At 38.3% G+C, this 16562-nt stretch overlaps 1 protein-coding gene across 1 annotated transcript in view; it reads right to left on the bottom strand.

The window, feature by feature from the left end:
• The window catches only part of LOC126281177 (secretory carrier-associated membrane protein 1), a 59847-nt gene extending 43531 nt beyond the window's left edge, over positions 1-16316 (bottom strand). The window contains exons 1-3 of the mRNA XM_049979866.1: positions 15696-16316; positions 15484-15585; positions 9556-9723 (exon numbers count right to left, since the gene is read on the bottom strand). Of these exons, the coding sequence (XP_049835823.1) occupies positions 9556-9723; positions 15484-15585; positions 15696-15749 (324 nt within the window). The 5' untranslated portion in view covers positions 15750-16316. The remainder of the gene's footprint in view (positions 1-9555; positions 9724-15483; positions 15586-15695) is intronic.
• Positions 16317-16562: the final 246 nt, after the last annotated feature.

Below are 16562 nucleotides of genomic sequence, written 5' to 3'. Positions count from 1 at the left end.
CTGAGAGTTATTTTCATTGTGATACAAGAAGCTCTACAAGAGGACTTTGCTAGGTGACAATGCTCAACTGACCTGAACTGTGAGTGATACTACCAAAATGTACCCCCTTTTTGTCAACAGGGTCACATTTGCTTTTCCCAACAGGCATGGAATTTTTTGTGCCATTTCAAAATTTCACAGCAGAGTGCAGAATTAAAAGTAGGGTGGATGCTATCAAAATTTATGGACTGGTCCATGATCAGTTGTCCACAACTGCCTTTCAAAATATGCTTTCATACACTTCGTACAAAATCCAAATTGATATCTGAAAAATCTGATTTTAGATATGTGAATCATAAGTTTCCACGAACAATGTAAGCAAAATACACCAATGGGGTAATATTTCATTCATATGTTGCACATGGTGAAAGAAGTATTTATGTTTTGCCTGCTTCTATGACAAGTTTTATGTATCAGAATGAAAATTACTGTCAGTACCATATACATACTTAACTTTTTATTAATCACAGCTCCCAATGTTTTACCTAAAAAAAAGAAAGGAAGGGACAAAGAAAAGTATTCAGATTATCAGTATATTAACATTACACTGAAATATAAAATGAAACTAAACAACAACCAAGAACTGAACATGGACGAGCATTTTGACTGTCTAATGCCTTTACCGCCAACATCACACTGCAGAACACTTAGAACAATTTGATACCCAAACTGCAGTGGTAAACACAAAAAATGTTAGTAACTAACATTAGTAACTTTGGACTCTATATTATATTACTAAAAAGGTTTGTTTTAGATGCTATTTCAATGTACAACATTGAAAATAGAGTTTTCATAATCAGCTTTGACCTCATTTATTTCAAAAACTAGGGAGTGTCTAACAAAGTCAAAACATGATGTAAATAAAATATAAAGAAACTTCCACATTGGAAAAATGTATTAAAAACAAAGATTCCAAGACTTACCAAGCGGGTAAGTGCAGGTAGACAGGCACAATAAATAAAACACACAAACCATCACACAAAATTTCTAGCTTTTGCAACCGACGGTTGCTTATTCAGGAAAGAGGGAAGGAGATGGAAAGACGAAAGGATGTGGGTTTTAAGGGAGAAGGTAAGAAGTCATTCCAATCCCAGGAGTGGAAAGACTTACCTTAGGGGGGAAAAAAAGACAGGTGTATACTCTCGCACACGCTCGCACGCACGCACACAGACAGACAGTCTATTTTAAATGTAGAGAGTGCTTGCAAAATCTCATCAGAATTTGTGACCCACCTGTCAGATCCTCCCCTTGTGGGAGATTTTTCTTACCACTTCTAAGAATCTTGTGACTCCCATCTCCCCTCCCCCCACTCAATTCCTGAAATCATGGAGCACAACATCCAACTATCACCACATACGTTCAAGCATGCTTTAACTAGCCACATGTTCCTAGCCTCCAACTACTCCTTTTGCTAGCTGTAAAAAATTCTCCATACCTCATGGCTCTTCCACATTTGATTCATCAATGTTCTATTGAAGACAATTGCTCATGCCTGCTAGTCTGCAGAATTTGAGAACAGTAATTTCACATGATGGTCTCAAGCAGTGAATTTGATGAGAAATAAACAAATTTGAGTTCTGAGCTTCGATGTTACTGTAGCTGAAGCCTTGCATATTCCTATGTACTGTAATATCATAAGGACATTCTAGATGTATGTGCCACCCCAATTAGTAAAGAATTTGAAAAATAAAAAATGAAAAAGGGAGAAAAGCAAGAAACTTTCCAGTTAGGCCATCATAATTAAAGACGACATACACTGGGCTGTTGTTCCTTTATAGTTTCCTCCTGATGTAATTACAGTTTGAATAAATTATATGCATTTATCATGTAAAAGTACTTAGGACATATCCACAATGAGTACTAATGTTTTGATTTTTATTTGGGATACTAACAAATGTGCCAAAGCACTCCATGAAATTGCTAATGACACTCAACTTCAGTAATGCAAATCCAAGGACAAGGATTTTTTTAATGTGGCATTTTGTGGTGACTGAACTGTTTTAGGTTTTTTAAATGTGCTATGGCACAATTTAAGAATAAGAAACTACTTTTATGGAAAATTTCAGTTCATATTCAACTGGGCACACTAAAGGCATACAGGTTTCACCCATGACTTATAGAAGCAAAAACCAATGACTAAGAAGAGAGAGACTAATATCATAAAGGAAAGGGGGGGGGGGGGGGGGCTGAGGACACTTTCCTGTAGGAGATAACAAAGTCGAGTCCAAGAAACCATGAATTAAATAAAACAGAAAGAAACTTCCACATGGGAAAAATATATTAAAAACAAAGATTCCAAGACTTACCAAGCGGGAAAGCGCCGGCAGACAGGCACATGAACAAAACACACAAACACACACACAGAATTACGAGCTTTCGCAACTGGCAGTTGCTTCGTCAGGAAAGAGGGAAGGAGAGGGAAAAATGAAAGGATGTGGGTTTTAAGGGAGAGGATAAGGAGTCATTCCAATCCCGGGAGCGGAAAGACTTCCCTTAGGGGAAAAAAAGGACAGGTGTACACTCGCACACACACACGCATATCCATCCGCACACACACAGACACAAGCAGACACAAGCAGACATATTTAAAGGCAAAGAGTTAAGGGCAGAGATGTCAGTCGAGGCGCAAGTACAGAGGCAAAGAAGTTGTTGAAAGACAGGTGAGGTATGAGCGGCGGCAACTTGAAATTAGCGGAGGTTGAGGCCTGGCGGATATCGAGAAGAGAGGATATACTGAAGGGCGAGTTCCCATCTCCGGAGTTCGGATAGGTTGGTGTTGGTGGGAAGTATCCAGATAACTCGGACGGTGTAACACTGTGCCAAGATGTGCTGGCCGTGCATCAAGGCACGTAGGTTTGCCCTTTCTTAATCTTTCTTCTAAGATAAGTCGTAAGGTCAGTATTGCCTCATGTGTTGCAACATTTCTACAGAATCCAAACTGATCCTCCCCGAGGTCTGCATCTACCAGTTTTTCCATTCATCTGTAAAGATTTCGCGTTAGTATTTTGCATCTGTGACTTATTAAACTGATAGTTCGGTAATTTTCACATCTGTCAGCACCTGCTTTCTTTGGGATTGGAATGATTATATTCTTCTTGAAGTCTGAGGGTATTTCGCCTGTCTCATACATCTTGCTCACCAGATGGTAGAGTTTTGTCATGACTGGCTCCCCCATGGCTGTCAGTAGTTCCAAGGGAATGTTGTCTACTCCGGGGCCTTGTTTCGACTCAGGTCTTTCAGTGCTCTGTAAAACTCTTCACGCAGTATCTTATCTCCCATTTCGTCTTCATCTACATCCTCTTCCATTTCCATAATATTGTCCTTAAGTACATCACCTTTGTATAAACCTTCTATATACTCCTTCCACCTTTCTGCCTTCCCTTCTTTGCTTAGAACTGGGTTTCCATCTGAGCTCTTGATATTCATACACGTGCTTCTCTTCTCTCCAATGGTCTCTTTAATTTTCCTGTAGGCACTATATCTTACCCCTAGTGAGATAAGCCTCTACATCCTTACATTTGTCCTCTAGCCATCCCTGCTTAGCCATTTTGCACTTCCTGTCGATCTCATTTTTGAGACGTTTGTATTCCTTTTTGCCTGCTTCATTTACTGCATTTTTATATTTTCTCCTTTCATCAATTAAAATCAATATTTCTTCTGTTACCCAAGGATTTCTAGCAGCCCTCTTCTTTTTACCTACTTTATCCTCTGCTGCCTTCACTACTTCATCCCTCAGAGCTGCCCATTCTTCTTCTACTGTGTTTCTTTCCCCCCTTCTTGTCCATTGTTCCCTTATGCTCTCCTTGAAACTCTGTACAACCTCTGGTTCTTTCAGCTTATCCAGATCCCATGTCCTTAAATTCCCACCTTTTTTGCCGTTTGTTCAGTTTTAATCTACAGTTCATAACCAACAGATTGTGGTCAGAGTCCACAGCTGCCCCTGGAAATATCTTACAATTTAAAACCTGATTCCTAAATCTCTGTCTTACCATTATATAATCTATCTGATACATTTTAGTATCTCCACCATTCTTCCATGTATACAACCTTCTTTTATGATTCTTGAACCAAGTGTTAGCTATGATTAAGTTATGCGCTGTGCAAAATTCTACCAGACGGCTTCCTCTTTCATTTCTTAGCCCCAATCCATAATCACCTACTATGTTTCCTTCTCTCCCTTTTCCTACTGACAAATTCCAGTCACCCATGACTATTAAATTTTCATCTCCCTTCACTATCTGAACAATTTCTTTTATTTAATCATACATTTCTTCAATTTCTTCGTCATCTGCAGAGCTAGTTGGCATATAAACTTGTACTACTGTAGTAGGTGTGGGCTTCGTATTTATCTTGGCCACAACAATGCGTTCACTATGCTGTTTGTAGTAGCTTACCCGCACTTCTGTTTTTTTTATTATTCATTATTAAACCTACTCCTGCATTACCCCTATTTGATTTTGTATTTATAACCCTGTATTCACCTGACCAGAAGTCTTGTTCCTCCTGCCACTGAACTTCACTAATTCCCACTATATCTAACTTATCCATTTCCCTTTATAAATTTTCTAACCTACCTGCCCGATAAGGGATCGGGCATTCCATGCTCCGATCCGTAGAACGCCAGTTTTCTTTCTCCTGATAACGACATCCTCTTGAGTAGTCCCCGCCCGGAGATCCGAATGGGGGACTATTTTACCTCCGGAATATTTTACCCAAGAGGACACCATCATCATTTAATCACACAGTAAAGCTGCATGTCCTCGGGAAAAATTACGGCTGTAGTTTCCCCTTGCTTTCAGCCATTCGCAGTACCAGCACAGCAAGGCCATTTTGGTTAATGTTGCAAGGCCAGATCAGTCAATCATCCAGACAGTTGCCCCTGCAACTACTGAAAAGGCTGCTGCCCCTCTTCAGGAACCACATGTTTGTCTGGCCTCTCAACAGATACCCCTCCGTTGTGTTGCACCTACGGTACGGCCATCAATATCACTGAGGCATACAAGCCTCCCCACCAACGGCAAGGTCCATGGTTCATGGGGAGGTAGATGCAAGTCGCCCTTATGAAATCAATACTAGATTAATTTTTTTATACTAGATTAATTTATGCCTTACGATCCATTGGCAAGGGCATGGCTGCAGGGAGAACATTTTCTTCACATTAACCACCAAATGAATTTGAATAACTGACTGCCATATTAGAGAAAGCAGTATCTGAGGTCAGCAAGGAAAGCATGAAACCAGTTGCTAGGGAAGCAGTGGAAGAAAATGATGGATGTTCGGATATTTTAGTTGCACTTGATGGAAGTAGGCAGAAAAGAGGACATACTCCTCTGAATGGAGTAGTGACTGCCACGAGTGTAGACATCGGTAAAGTGTTAGATGTGGAGATAATGTTTAAATATTGCAAATGTTGTAAAGTCAATGAACATAAAGAACATCTGTGTGGCTAATTTTAGAGGAACAAGTGGTGGTATGGAAGTTCATGGAGTACAACAAATTTCGTGACTCTGTAGAAACAAGAGGCGTACAGTATACCAAGTATTTTGGCAATGGTGACAAGGTATACAACAATGTGGTGAACTCTAAGCCATATGGAGATGCCATTATTAACAAAATAGAATGTGTAGGCCATGTTTAAAAACATTTGGGAACAAGGCTGAGAAAACTGACTGTTGATATGAGAGGGAAAAAAATTATCAGATGAAAAGCTGTTGACCGGACAGAGTTGGTTAACTAAAACTGAAATAGAAAACTTGCAGGTATACTATGGGCAGGCAAATAGGAGAAATAAAGAAAATCAGGAGGCAATGAAGAGAGATGTTTGGGCCATATTCTTCTGTAAGTCCTCTGCTGATAATAAGCCGTATCATGGATTGTGTCCATCAGGAGAAAATTCATGGTGCAAATACAATAGGGCACAGGCAACTGGAGAATCTTATTCTCACCAGCATCCTCTTTCTGCTGCTGTTATTACAGAAATTAAACCTATTTTCAGAGATTTGGCTCATCCTGACCTAAGGAAATGTTTGCATGGGCAGAGACAGAACCCAAATGAATGTTTCAACAGCATAATTTGGAACCACCTTCCTGAAACTGTATTTGTAGGCATGCATGCAATGAAACTAGGAGTTCCTGATGCTGTTATTACATTCAATTGTGTTAATATTGGAAAGTGTTGGGTACTGAAAAAGCTGGGAATTAATCCTGGTAAAAATATGATCACAGGGCTGCAAAATTGTGGTAAAATAAGGATAGCTGATGCAGACAGATCTGCATTTAATATGGCCAAGAAAGTAACACAAACATCCAGGAAAGTGAAAAAGAAGCTGGAAGACCTGCTAGAAGCCAAAGAAGGGTCATCATATGCAGCAGGACAGTTTTAATTAACTGTAAGTAACAAATGTCAAAAAGTTTTTTCTTTAAAGCCAATTTCCCACAAACTAAAATTTTCAGTACATATGCCTCATTACATCAGAAAATATCATAGATAAATTAATGAAATTTTCAGAGACTCTGCATAACATAAAAAGCCAACTCTGCTACTATTATTCATTAATATTTCCCCATTAGGAAGTTCACAAAAAAAATATTTTCTGCAGAAAAAACTTAATTATTTTTTGTTAATAAATTTCAAAAGAATTTCTTTAAAACTATAATATGGATAAAGTAGATTTTAGTACAGTTGACTATTAGCATCATGTAACATACAGTAAAAATATTAAGGACCTGCACGAAATAGTTTTTTCTTCTTCAGAAATGGGTCAAATACTTGCCTAAATTAACATGGGTTAGATAATTACAGTGTGTTCCCTTAAAGATAGCAGAAGTATCTCTAACAACAGTCACAATAACAATGAAGAAGACATGTATATGATTACATTTCATATGCTGATATGGAATCAACTGGAGAGAGACTACTAAGCCCATGTGGAGACATTTAAGCATAACATGTTTTAGTACAAATAAAGAAGCAATGGGAAGACTGGTTAAATGGATGTAAGTGCAACAAAACTCCTAATATAAATAAATCTAGGGGGTTTGCCCTCCATGAATTAAGAAAACCCTGAGGGTAATGTTAAATGAAGCAGAAAAACCTTTACAACTTTAGGAAGGAACTCCTCCAGTACTGTCCAATACTAAAACCCGTAAGAAGTAATGCATGCAACAACAAAAATAAACCAGTTACTACTGTAAACAATGAAGTTGGCTTGTATGTTTCACCTTATTTGAAATCATACACCACAGAATTGTTCGAATATTCAAATTTTGATTAATTGTACAGTCAATTAAATGCTGAATATTTATAAGAAGCCTGCAACTTCTCTTCCGACTATTAAGAAAAAATCAATAAAAGGCAACTACAGTAGTAGTTCCCTAGATGAAGATCCACTTTAAGAACGTAAGCCGACAATATCTGTCTAGTGACCTAAAAGAGCTGTCTCTGGGATAGAAGAAATGATGATAGAGGATACACATGTATTAGATTGACATGAAAGCTAAAACCAAATCACTGAAGACAGAAGTTTCAGAACTCCATCTCAGTAACACATATGCAAACTATCGTCCATATGTAATATTCAGAGACAGTATTTGAATACAACAGTAATCCAAAGACTCTGAGATATCACTTTGGCTAGGCCACTTGCAGACCGACACCATCTTCAGAACAGGGAAGAGCTGCAACAATTTATAACAAAAGTTAACTATAACTATGCGGGACACTGACACAAACATTTTGAGAAGTTAGTTAGTTACATGTTCCAATGATCAATAACATGGAGAAACTGTTATGATGTGGAACGTGTTCAGTTGTATGGCTCAACAGTTCCTACACACACACACACACACACACACACACACACAATGTTCAGCTTTGACAACCAGGGTGTGTTATACCCAGTACACCTCTGCATAAGCCAGCTCAGTGGCTCTCAGTACTTAGCAGCATCACTCCGCCTCACGTAAGAAGAAAGCAAGTAATCATTCTAATATGGACACGAATGCAGAACTACTAGTCGTCCTACACTATACCGTTCAGCAAGGATTTATTACCAAACTGAAATTTCATAAAACAACCTTTATAATTGCCATGAGCCCACTAACCAGCACTTTCAATTCTGTGGGTATAAGAAATTTAAGTGGGCATCTTCACCATATCAATATTCTTGAGTGTCAAAAACAACCATCAAACACCATCATGTCACCTTATGAGGTGCAAGACGGGGAGAACAATGATATTTTATACATAAATGAAAATAATCCATTTCTGAAAATATAACTTGACTGATAACAAATCTGCTCACCAAGCAGTGGCAGGAGAAAATACACAGACATTAAGGAAAAGAAATGTGCCACCTTTTGAAGCCATCTAATTATATGATATTTTATACAGCTGGTGGTGAGTCTCCACAGCTGCGACTGCACAAGCAGTGCCACAATACCCTACATGTCTGCCCCTTGAGCACTTTCACTGACTACCTGTAAAAGCTATGTCAAACTGGGTCCAAAGCATTTGAGTGGCTGGAAAACCTGGACTTCTATCTTTGATTTTTGTTTTATTTCTAACTAGATGTTTGTAATTGTTAATATATTTGACTACCCAAGATCCAACATTAAAATAAATTCTAAAAAGCATTCTGTTTTCTTTTCCCATTTAATCTGTGTACATTTTGTGTAATGCAACCTCCAGTCCAGCCAACTGACAAAGCAAACAGACTATGGTAAAACTGAATGGCCATTTAGAGCATTATGGTAATTTACTGGAAAGTGAAACGTTCTCTCCATTAGTGAAAGAAATGAAACTTCACCAATACATCACTGGAAATACTTCTCAATCATGGTACTGAGAGCTTTCTGTGAGATGTCCAAATACAACCATTGTGAGAATTTAGCAATCACCTTTCAGTTATTTCTTAAGTTCCAGTCTGGCATAGAAATTTCACATACATTTTTGGTTAACAACTCTAATGAATTTGCTGTACCATTTTTGTGATCAGGACAAAAATTGCGGCTTTAATCTTCTCTGAATATGGCAGCTACACACTACAAAGTTTTTAGAAGGCTGCTTTACACATTTAAGTTCAATGGATAAATGTTTAATCTTGCCGACTGTTAAACAGTGTGTAGTAAGAGCTAATCTAATGTACTTTGTGATAGCTACTGTAACTGGTACAGAAACCAAGTATCTACAAGATTTGTAATGTCAGGGCTGTGAAGCAAATAAATCATCTTCGTGTAATCAGATATACTGCGAGTCTAAACAGCCTTCCAAAGATTTATGATTATGCCATAAAATTCTGTGATCTTAGTACATACATACCTTGAGTTCCTGCACAGAAGCATGTAAAAATAAGATTTCTTGAAGTAAAGCTAACTATCTTTAACATCACTTAATCTTAAACTTCTGAACATTCCAGAAGAGATTTATTTATGATAATTCATCAATTAGACAAATACCACACATGTATCCAAGTCATCTGCAACTAACGAGAATATTCACTCAACACACAACCAAACCTGGAATTCTGCTGTTGTTATCTGTGGCTGTTGCTGCTGAATTTGCTGACCACTTCGAGTATATGGCGGGGGTGGAGCCTCATGCGTTGGCTGCATGATGGCTGGCTGAGCTGCTGGTTGTGTTGCACTGGCATTTAGGTATGGCGGAGGGTTCGCTGCACCTCGTACCTGCCAAATTACAGATGAAATTACACAATTTATTCCCGCAATTGTCAAAGGAGATACTTAATTCTAATTAGCAGGGGAGTTAATAAATGTCATGGAACAAGAGCCACTGAGTGACAAACATTGATCTTGTTACTGGGGGGGGGGGGAGAGGGAGAGGGAGAGGGAGAGGGAGAGGGAGAGGGAGAGGGAGAGGGAGAGGGAGAGGGAGAGGGAGAGGGAGAGGGAGAGGGAGAGGGAGACAATGGTTCCTACAGTTCCAGGGGTTAACGGAAACATCCGATTCCACCCGTCTGCTTTGACCAATAACGTCACCAATATGGTGGAAATGACCATTCACAACAACTCCCATACGGCGACTATGACGTCATTATGTAAACATAACATTAAACACAAAAATAGATCGAAAAACAAACACACATTCTCCAAAAATGTAATGAAACTAATGGGACAAGCAGTGGAAACTGGGGTTTTTGGGTGCGGACAAACTAAAAATAAACACACGCCATTATACCAAACAACAAAAACTGTAAAATAAAACGGCCACAACCTTCCCAAAATCTACTAAAAACAATATCCACTGGATTATAACAGTTCCATTGACCTACATAGGTAGGTCAACAAAAACTACCACTACCAAATCATGAAACCCAAAACTACAACCACGTCCACAATCACCACTACCTCAAAAAGCACAACAAACCAACAAAATTGGAATCTAACACTTCCGTTGACCTATATAGGTCAACAACAAATACCGATACCACACTGTAACTCTCAAAACTTTCACCACCACCACAATCCCCTAAAAAACCTAGTAAATCAAAATTGGAATCTAACACTTTCCCTCAACCTGTTATCCTTACGACATCTCCACATATAGCCGTCCCTGATCAGAGACAGTGGAACTTTAATAAGCCTGATTTCTTCACGGCACATTGAACACTTCACAACTTCAGCCAACAGGCCGATAAGCTGAAGAAATTTTATTAGAGACAACGCACTGTCCCCCATCATCGCCAGCAACCGAAAACTGTTGACCTTGTCAGTCATATCCATACCTTCCAAAGACAAAGTGATATACCAAAATTCACACACTACGAACAGAAAAAAACCTACAATAATGTTGATGTAACAAAACCAAAATAGTTAACGCACTGAAAAATATTCCGTTGAAAGCACCGTCACCACCGATACCATACACATGCAATGCTACCATGCAAATTAACCCACATGCCACATAACACTAACTATAAACACACCCCCAAAGAGAACCACTGACCGCAACAATACGCCACCTATAAATATGCCACACATGCGAATTAAACCAAAAACATCACCTAACACGCAACACACCACCACAGAGCACCACCGATCACATCAAAACAACACCTACAAACACACCACTCCCACAAACTAAACTCAGCGCCGTCATGACATCACACACCACAACAGCCTTATGTCAACAGGTGGAATCTGACGCTTCGGTTGATGCCAGTTGCGCACATAACATAATACAAAGATAGGATAGTGAGAAAATAAGAGTAGGAGATAAGTACAATGAGTTGGAGACAACCTAGTTGAGACTAAAAATGTAATTAAAAATTATAATGGTAGTGAGCCTGTTTGGATAAAGTGGGTCGGCACAGCTGCCCCCTTTCTTGAGGTGGGTGTGTGTGTGTGTGTGTGTGTGTGTGTGTGTGTGTGTGTGTGTGTGTAGAGAGGTGGGGGAGGGGGGGGGGGCATGGCATGGTTTCTAGCAGTATGATTTGCAACCAGGTGGCTAAGCTTGTTTCTGATCACAGTTTGGCAATGGCTGTTTATACCCTGTACAGTACTAACAAACTACCGTGAAGTCTCAGAACCATTGTGGAAACATGAGGTAATGGCTAAGCCACTTCTACAACAGTTACCATGCAAGTCTACGGGCGTTTTATACACTTGTGAAGAGGTTTTGCAACAATAATTGTCATATGTTTCTGATGGAGGTAAATAATAGCACTCAAAGTGCAGAGTGATAATGGCCTCGTTTGCTCTTAAATTAAAGGTGGAAAGAGCATACAAAATTGTTAAAACACTCAATTCAGTTATATCATGTTCAAAGAGTAATTAAAACTGCCTATAATATTGGAGCAGTGCCATGAACCTACCTTGCACTATTACAGAGCCTAAAAGATATGGTCTCGTGTTATGAGGAAATTCCACTCTGGCAAACCATTTATTCTTCAAATGGTGGCAATAAAAATAATCAAATGAATCTCACATCAAGAGTCAGGTAAGTACTTTTTCACAGTACTTAAAATCTTGATCCTACCATGTACCCACATTTATGGAATTACGTTTTCTAAAGGTACACCAGGAATTCTCATGAATTGTTAGTGTTAAACAATCAAGCACAAAGATAGGAAATAGGAACTAGAAACAATTTTCTTAAGTATACACCAAGTGACATAAAAAAGTGCTGTAAGAGAAAATTGTCAGTTCAATACCAAACAAAGTTAAAGAGCAGCAGAATGACATATTTAAAATAAGAACTAAAAAATGTTAGTTAGCAAAATTTCTATAGTATTGGAGAATACACATCAGTGATAACAGAATAGCAGCTACTTCCTTCATTGTAGATAACTGAAATGCTTTTTTTTTTTTTTTTTTAAATAGTAATTGTATTCACACACTTATATAAGGGGGCAGTCAAATAAAAATGAGATAGAAAAGTAAGAAAACTTTTGAAATAATTAAAAGTATGATTTATACCGCTTTGAGAGAAACTCAGCCATTGTCTTATGGGAAAACTTGTGTGGTTGCCTGTGGAACCACAACTGTACTCAGAGGTGCACTTCGTCCAAAGCAAATTGACTGCCACAAATGTCTTTCTTACGACTTCAAAATTATAGAAATTGCTTGACGAGAGTTTGGGACTTCACAGTCAAACTTGGTAACATGTGGCCATCGATTTGCTTCGGTTTGAGGTGCACACCTCTGTACAACCATGGTTCTGTATGCAACTGCAGACATTTTTCCATGGAGGCAACAACTGGTTTGTCACAGTGAGATGAGTGTATTTCTGGTAACATATGATGAACACTTCTGAAATAATAAATAGTTTACTTACTTATTCTTACCCTTCTCATTTTGATTTAACTGTCCCTTGTAAGAAAACTTCTAACTATACTGATTTACATTCTGAATTATTTCTGGCTTTAATGTTGTACACAAGAACAAATCAATAACCAACACAATTGAAAAATTGTTTCACGTATTACTCTCTACGATAAATCCTAAATCATTGTATACAACAACACTAATAAACCAAATTGGTTGAGCACTTGAATCTGACTCCAATAATTAGTTTCTTTCAAACCACCACAAAACCATTAGTCACCAAACAAACAATGTGAATATCCATTATGATTTTTGTAGCATAGTCAACATCTGTCCTAAACATTAAGAAGATCATTTTCAGTGTGTTCAAGAAAAATTTTACAGACGATGTGGGCACTAACAATAGTTTGGGACCAGTATAAATGAATGAGAATTTAGACAACAAGTGACGAGAGAAGCAGTATGGGAGCATAAAATTTGCCTCCGTCTCAAAGACTGGCAGTCGACACCTGTGCTTAGTGCTTCAATGACAGCAGAAATGATTCCTTCGTATTGTATTCAAAACATATGATGGACCTGGATTAGCCTCTTCCAAAGGAAGAGAAATAATGAGCAACACAACCCAAAGCATTTGGGAATGGCTACTGAGTAACTGCTTGCTTAGATTGGCAGGATCGTTAACTCTGTAGATCAAACTCAATCTCTAGCAATTTCTTACACAACCATAGTTCAAAACAAATTTCCCATCCCATTAAATTTCCAAATAATATGAATGTTATTGTTACGAGTTGCTATATGTTATTAACAGACATAATAGAGATATATTGTAGAGCTTCCGCAACTGCTTTTTCACCGTCACATTAATTACGTTACCATACACAGTATGACTGCTTGACTGTCTTACACTGCAACCACTTCATTTGTGCCATATGACTGTGTTAGTAAAATGCAACACCACACAGAAAACACGAGCAATTTCAGTCCACCACCAGACGTGCACTTCTTCCACTGAAATAATTATCATCACTGTTGTACACAGTCAGAAATCACACATCTAATTCTTAGTTTACTCACTGCCTGTAGCTGTTTCTGCAGTTTTTTGCTGAACTATGTCCATTACTCAAATCTGTTAGCTGCCACAATAGTATATGTCTAATTCTTGTTAGTCAATATCTATAACAGGGACCATCTTTGCCACATCATGTCTGTTACTCCTCTGTCAAAGAGAGAAGATTATCAGCACTGGCACAAGGCACTGTTGCCCACTGAGCAGCAATAAACAAGCAGGGCTAGATAACAGACTTGTTCATCACAATTGAACTGAATATATGCTTGGTGCAGAAATGAGACGAGGAGAATTGATTGGAAGCACTGTTCCAACATAAGAATTGTTTAACTATAATGCCACACTTCTGGTCATGGACCAATATATCTAATATAATATAATTATTTGCCACTCATGAAATCCACTCTACATTAGGAACACTGATCATTACGCCATTTTTCTCTCTACTATGGATCACTTTCACTCAGTGAATGCCTCCAACATAAATCTCTTCAGGCATCAGGTGTATAAATGTAAACAAGATTGCTTGCAGCCTATATGTCAATTTCTCATTACTTTGGACAATGCAATAAAAGTCCCTTGTTTTGTTTTAATGCCTTTACTCACTTACAGCCTCATCCATTGTTTCATTTAAAAACTTAATACCCCAACTATGTATACCGCTATGTTGGCAACTCATGAGTTTTACACACACCATAAAGTCCTTTTCCATATTCTATGGTTACAAAAAACACCCAACGAAAACATTAAGCACAGGGTGGGAGTAATCACTGTAAAGGATATATACATGTCTGCTCTACAGTGCAAACAGATTTTATACCTTTACTCGATACTGGGTATTTCATGTCATAACAAGTAATATACCTGAATGTTATGGCTATGGTTCTGTCTTAAGCTGACCAATCTCAAATATTAAAACCGATATACTAAACCACTAGCCTAGTATATACCAGTATACAGTTTGGCAGGGAAAATAATCTCAGCCTCTACGTAACTTATATTATTCCTTCATAATTAAAATCACTTATTTCCCTTCAAGAGAGATATAACTACATTTATACTGATTTTTCTTCCAGCCAATATCCATCATGTATTGCCCACGACACAGAAAACACACGAGCTGGATTTAACAGCGCAATACAGCAAATCAAATGATACAACTGGGCAAGGCACAACTTTCGTGCTTGTGTTTGGATCCCAAACAAAAAGCCAGTCTGACAATCTACTGCTAATAACGCCTACTGCAACGAGCGTTATATCGTCAAAATACCGCATATACCATATTTTATCATTGTCAATACGTGCATACCACGTCTAACACAAATTGACATCCAAATCACAAACTGTGTGGCGGAGTGACCATAATCCTTAAAATCAACAATGGTAAACTGTCGGCAACAAATAGCACTTCGTACGTGACACCTCAACACTGGCGTTACCTCTCATTAAATGATAACGCCCATATTGCTAACACGAGAGCACTGACACACAACAGGCTTATATCGTTGTTCAACAACGTAACAATATGGGCAATTACAATGCTACGTGGCACACATCTGAATATAGTCTAACACAGAGGATAAAAATTAACATACTGCAGGAAATCTCTGATCTCCCTGGTCGGCGAATGGATTATAATCTTCAAGACCTCTCTGTACACTGCTTGTATTACTGGTCACTTGTTGAATTGCTGGATCCTACAGAAGAAAAATAAAAAAACACGTTAAAGTGTTACTAGATCATATGACTCTCGCACACGTATGTCAAACATTCGTCTAAACAAAGTCAGCCCATACACATTGCTTACCGCAAAAGGTTCTGTTGGCTCCCCAAAGGGATTTTCATCAAAACCAGCTGACATTTTTAATTTTGTTTACTTGCCCCTACACTTAATGTGGTGTTCACTACAAATAACGTGATAATATAATATGCTTATCCTGTTTTAATCCATTATCAGATGATGTCGAGACACCACTGCGCAAGATTATGTCGTCACAACGACACTCCAATCACGTATCGAATGGGATTGATGGAGCGGTTTCTTTAAATTGCAGTAACAACACAATTGGGCTATGCGAGATATAGCACAAATCTCATTTCACATAAGCACATTTATCAAAGAGAACTGTAGTTTTAAAGTAAATATATATATCTCCCTCTCCGTATGACAGTTAACTAACAACTTCTTATGCAATGCTCACTGGTCCTACATGTCAGAACTTATCTTTCAGAGCACTTCAACGGCGAAGTATTTCCACATTTGAATTTACTGATATATTCCAAGTTATGTGCGGGATTAGGTGAAGCCAGTAGCAATGGTCCATATAATATCTGATCACCTCATAAAATGATAAGCTCGGTTTAGGTTGTCTATGGCGAACAACGTGAGTGTAGAGTTACATTCCTAGGGCGAGTTTTGTCCAGACAGCAAGTGACTACACTAACTATTCGGAAAGATATGCTTCTTCTAAAAAAAAAAGGCGAGTTCTGTCTCGATACCTGGAGCTGAAATTCATTTGAAAACATCTACAGTTAACAAATATAATTCAATGTGATAGATCAAAAATGTATGCAAAATTGGAAATCGAAATAGGGTGTTACTCTTTTACAGGCAACAGTCTCATAACTGAATCACATGAGCATGCCTCGTTGTTCACTCCATTAACTCCTGTTA

The sequence above is a fragment of the Schistocerca gregaria genome, chromosome 7 (genome assembly GCF_023897955.1).
Source record: "Schistocerca gregaria isolate iqSchGreg1 chromosome 7, iqSchGreg1.2, whole genome shotgun sequence".
NCBI lineage: Eukaryota > Metazoa > Arthropoda > Insecta > Orthoptera > Acrididae > Schistocerca > Schistocerca gregaria.
This window is presented reverse-complemented; position numbering and strand designations above follow the sequence as displayed.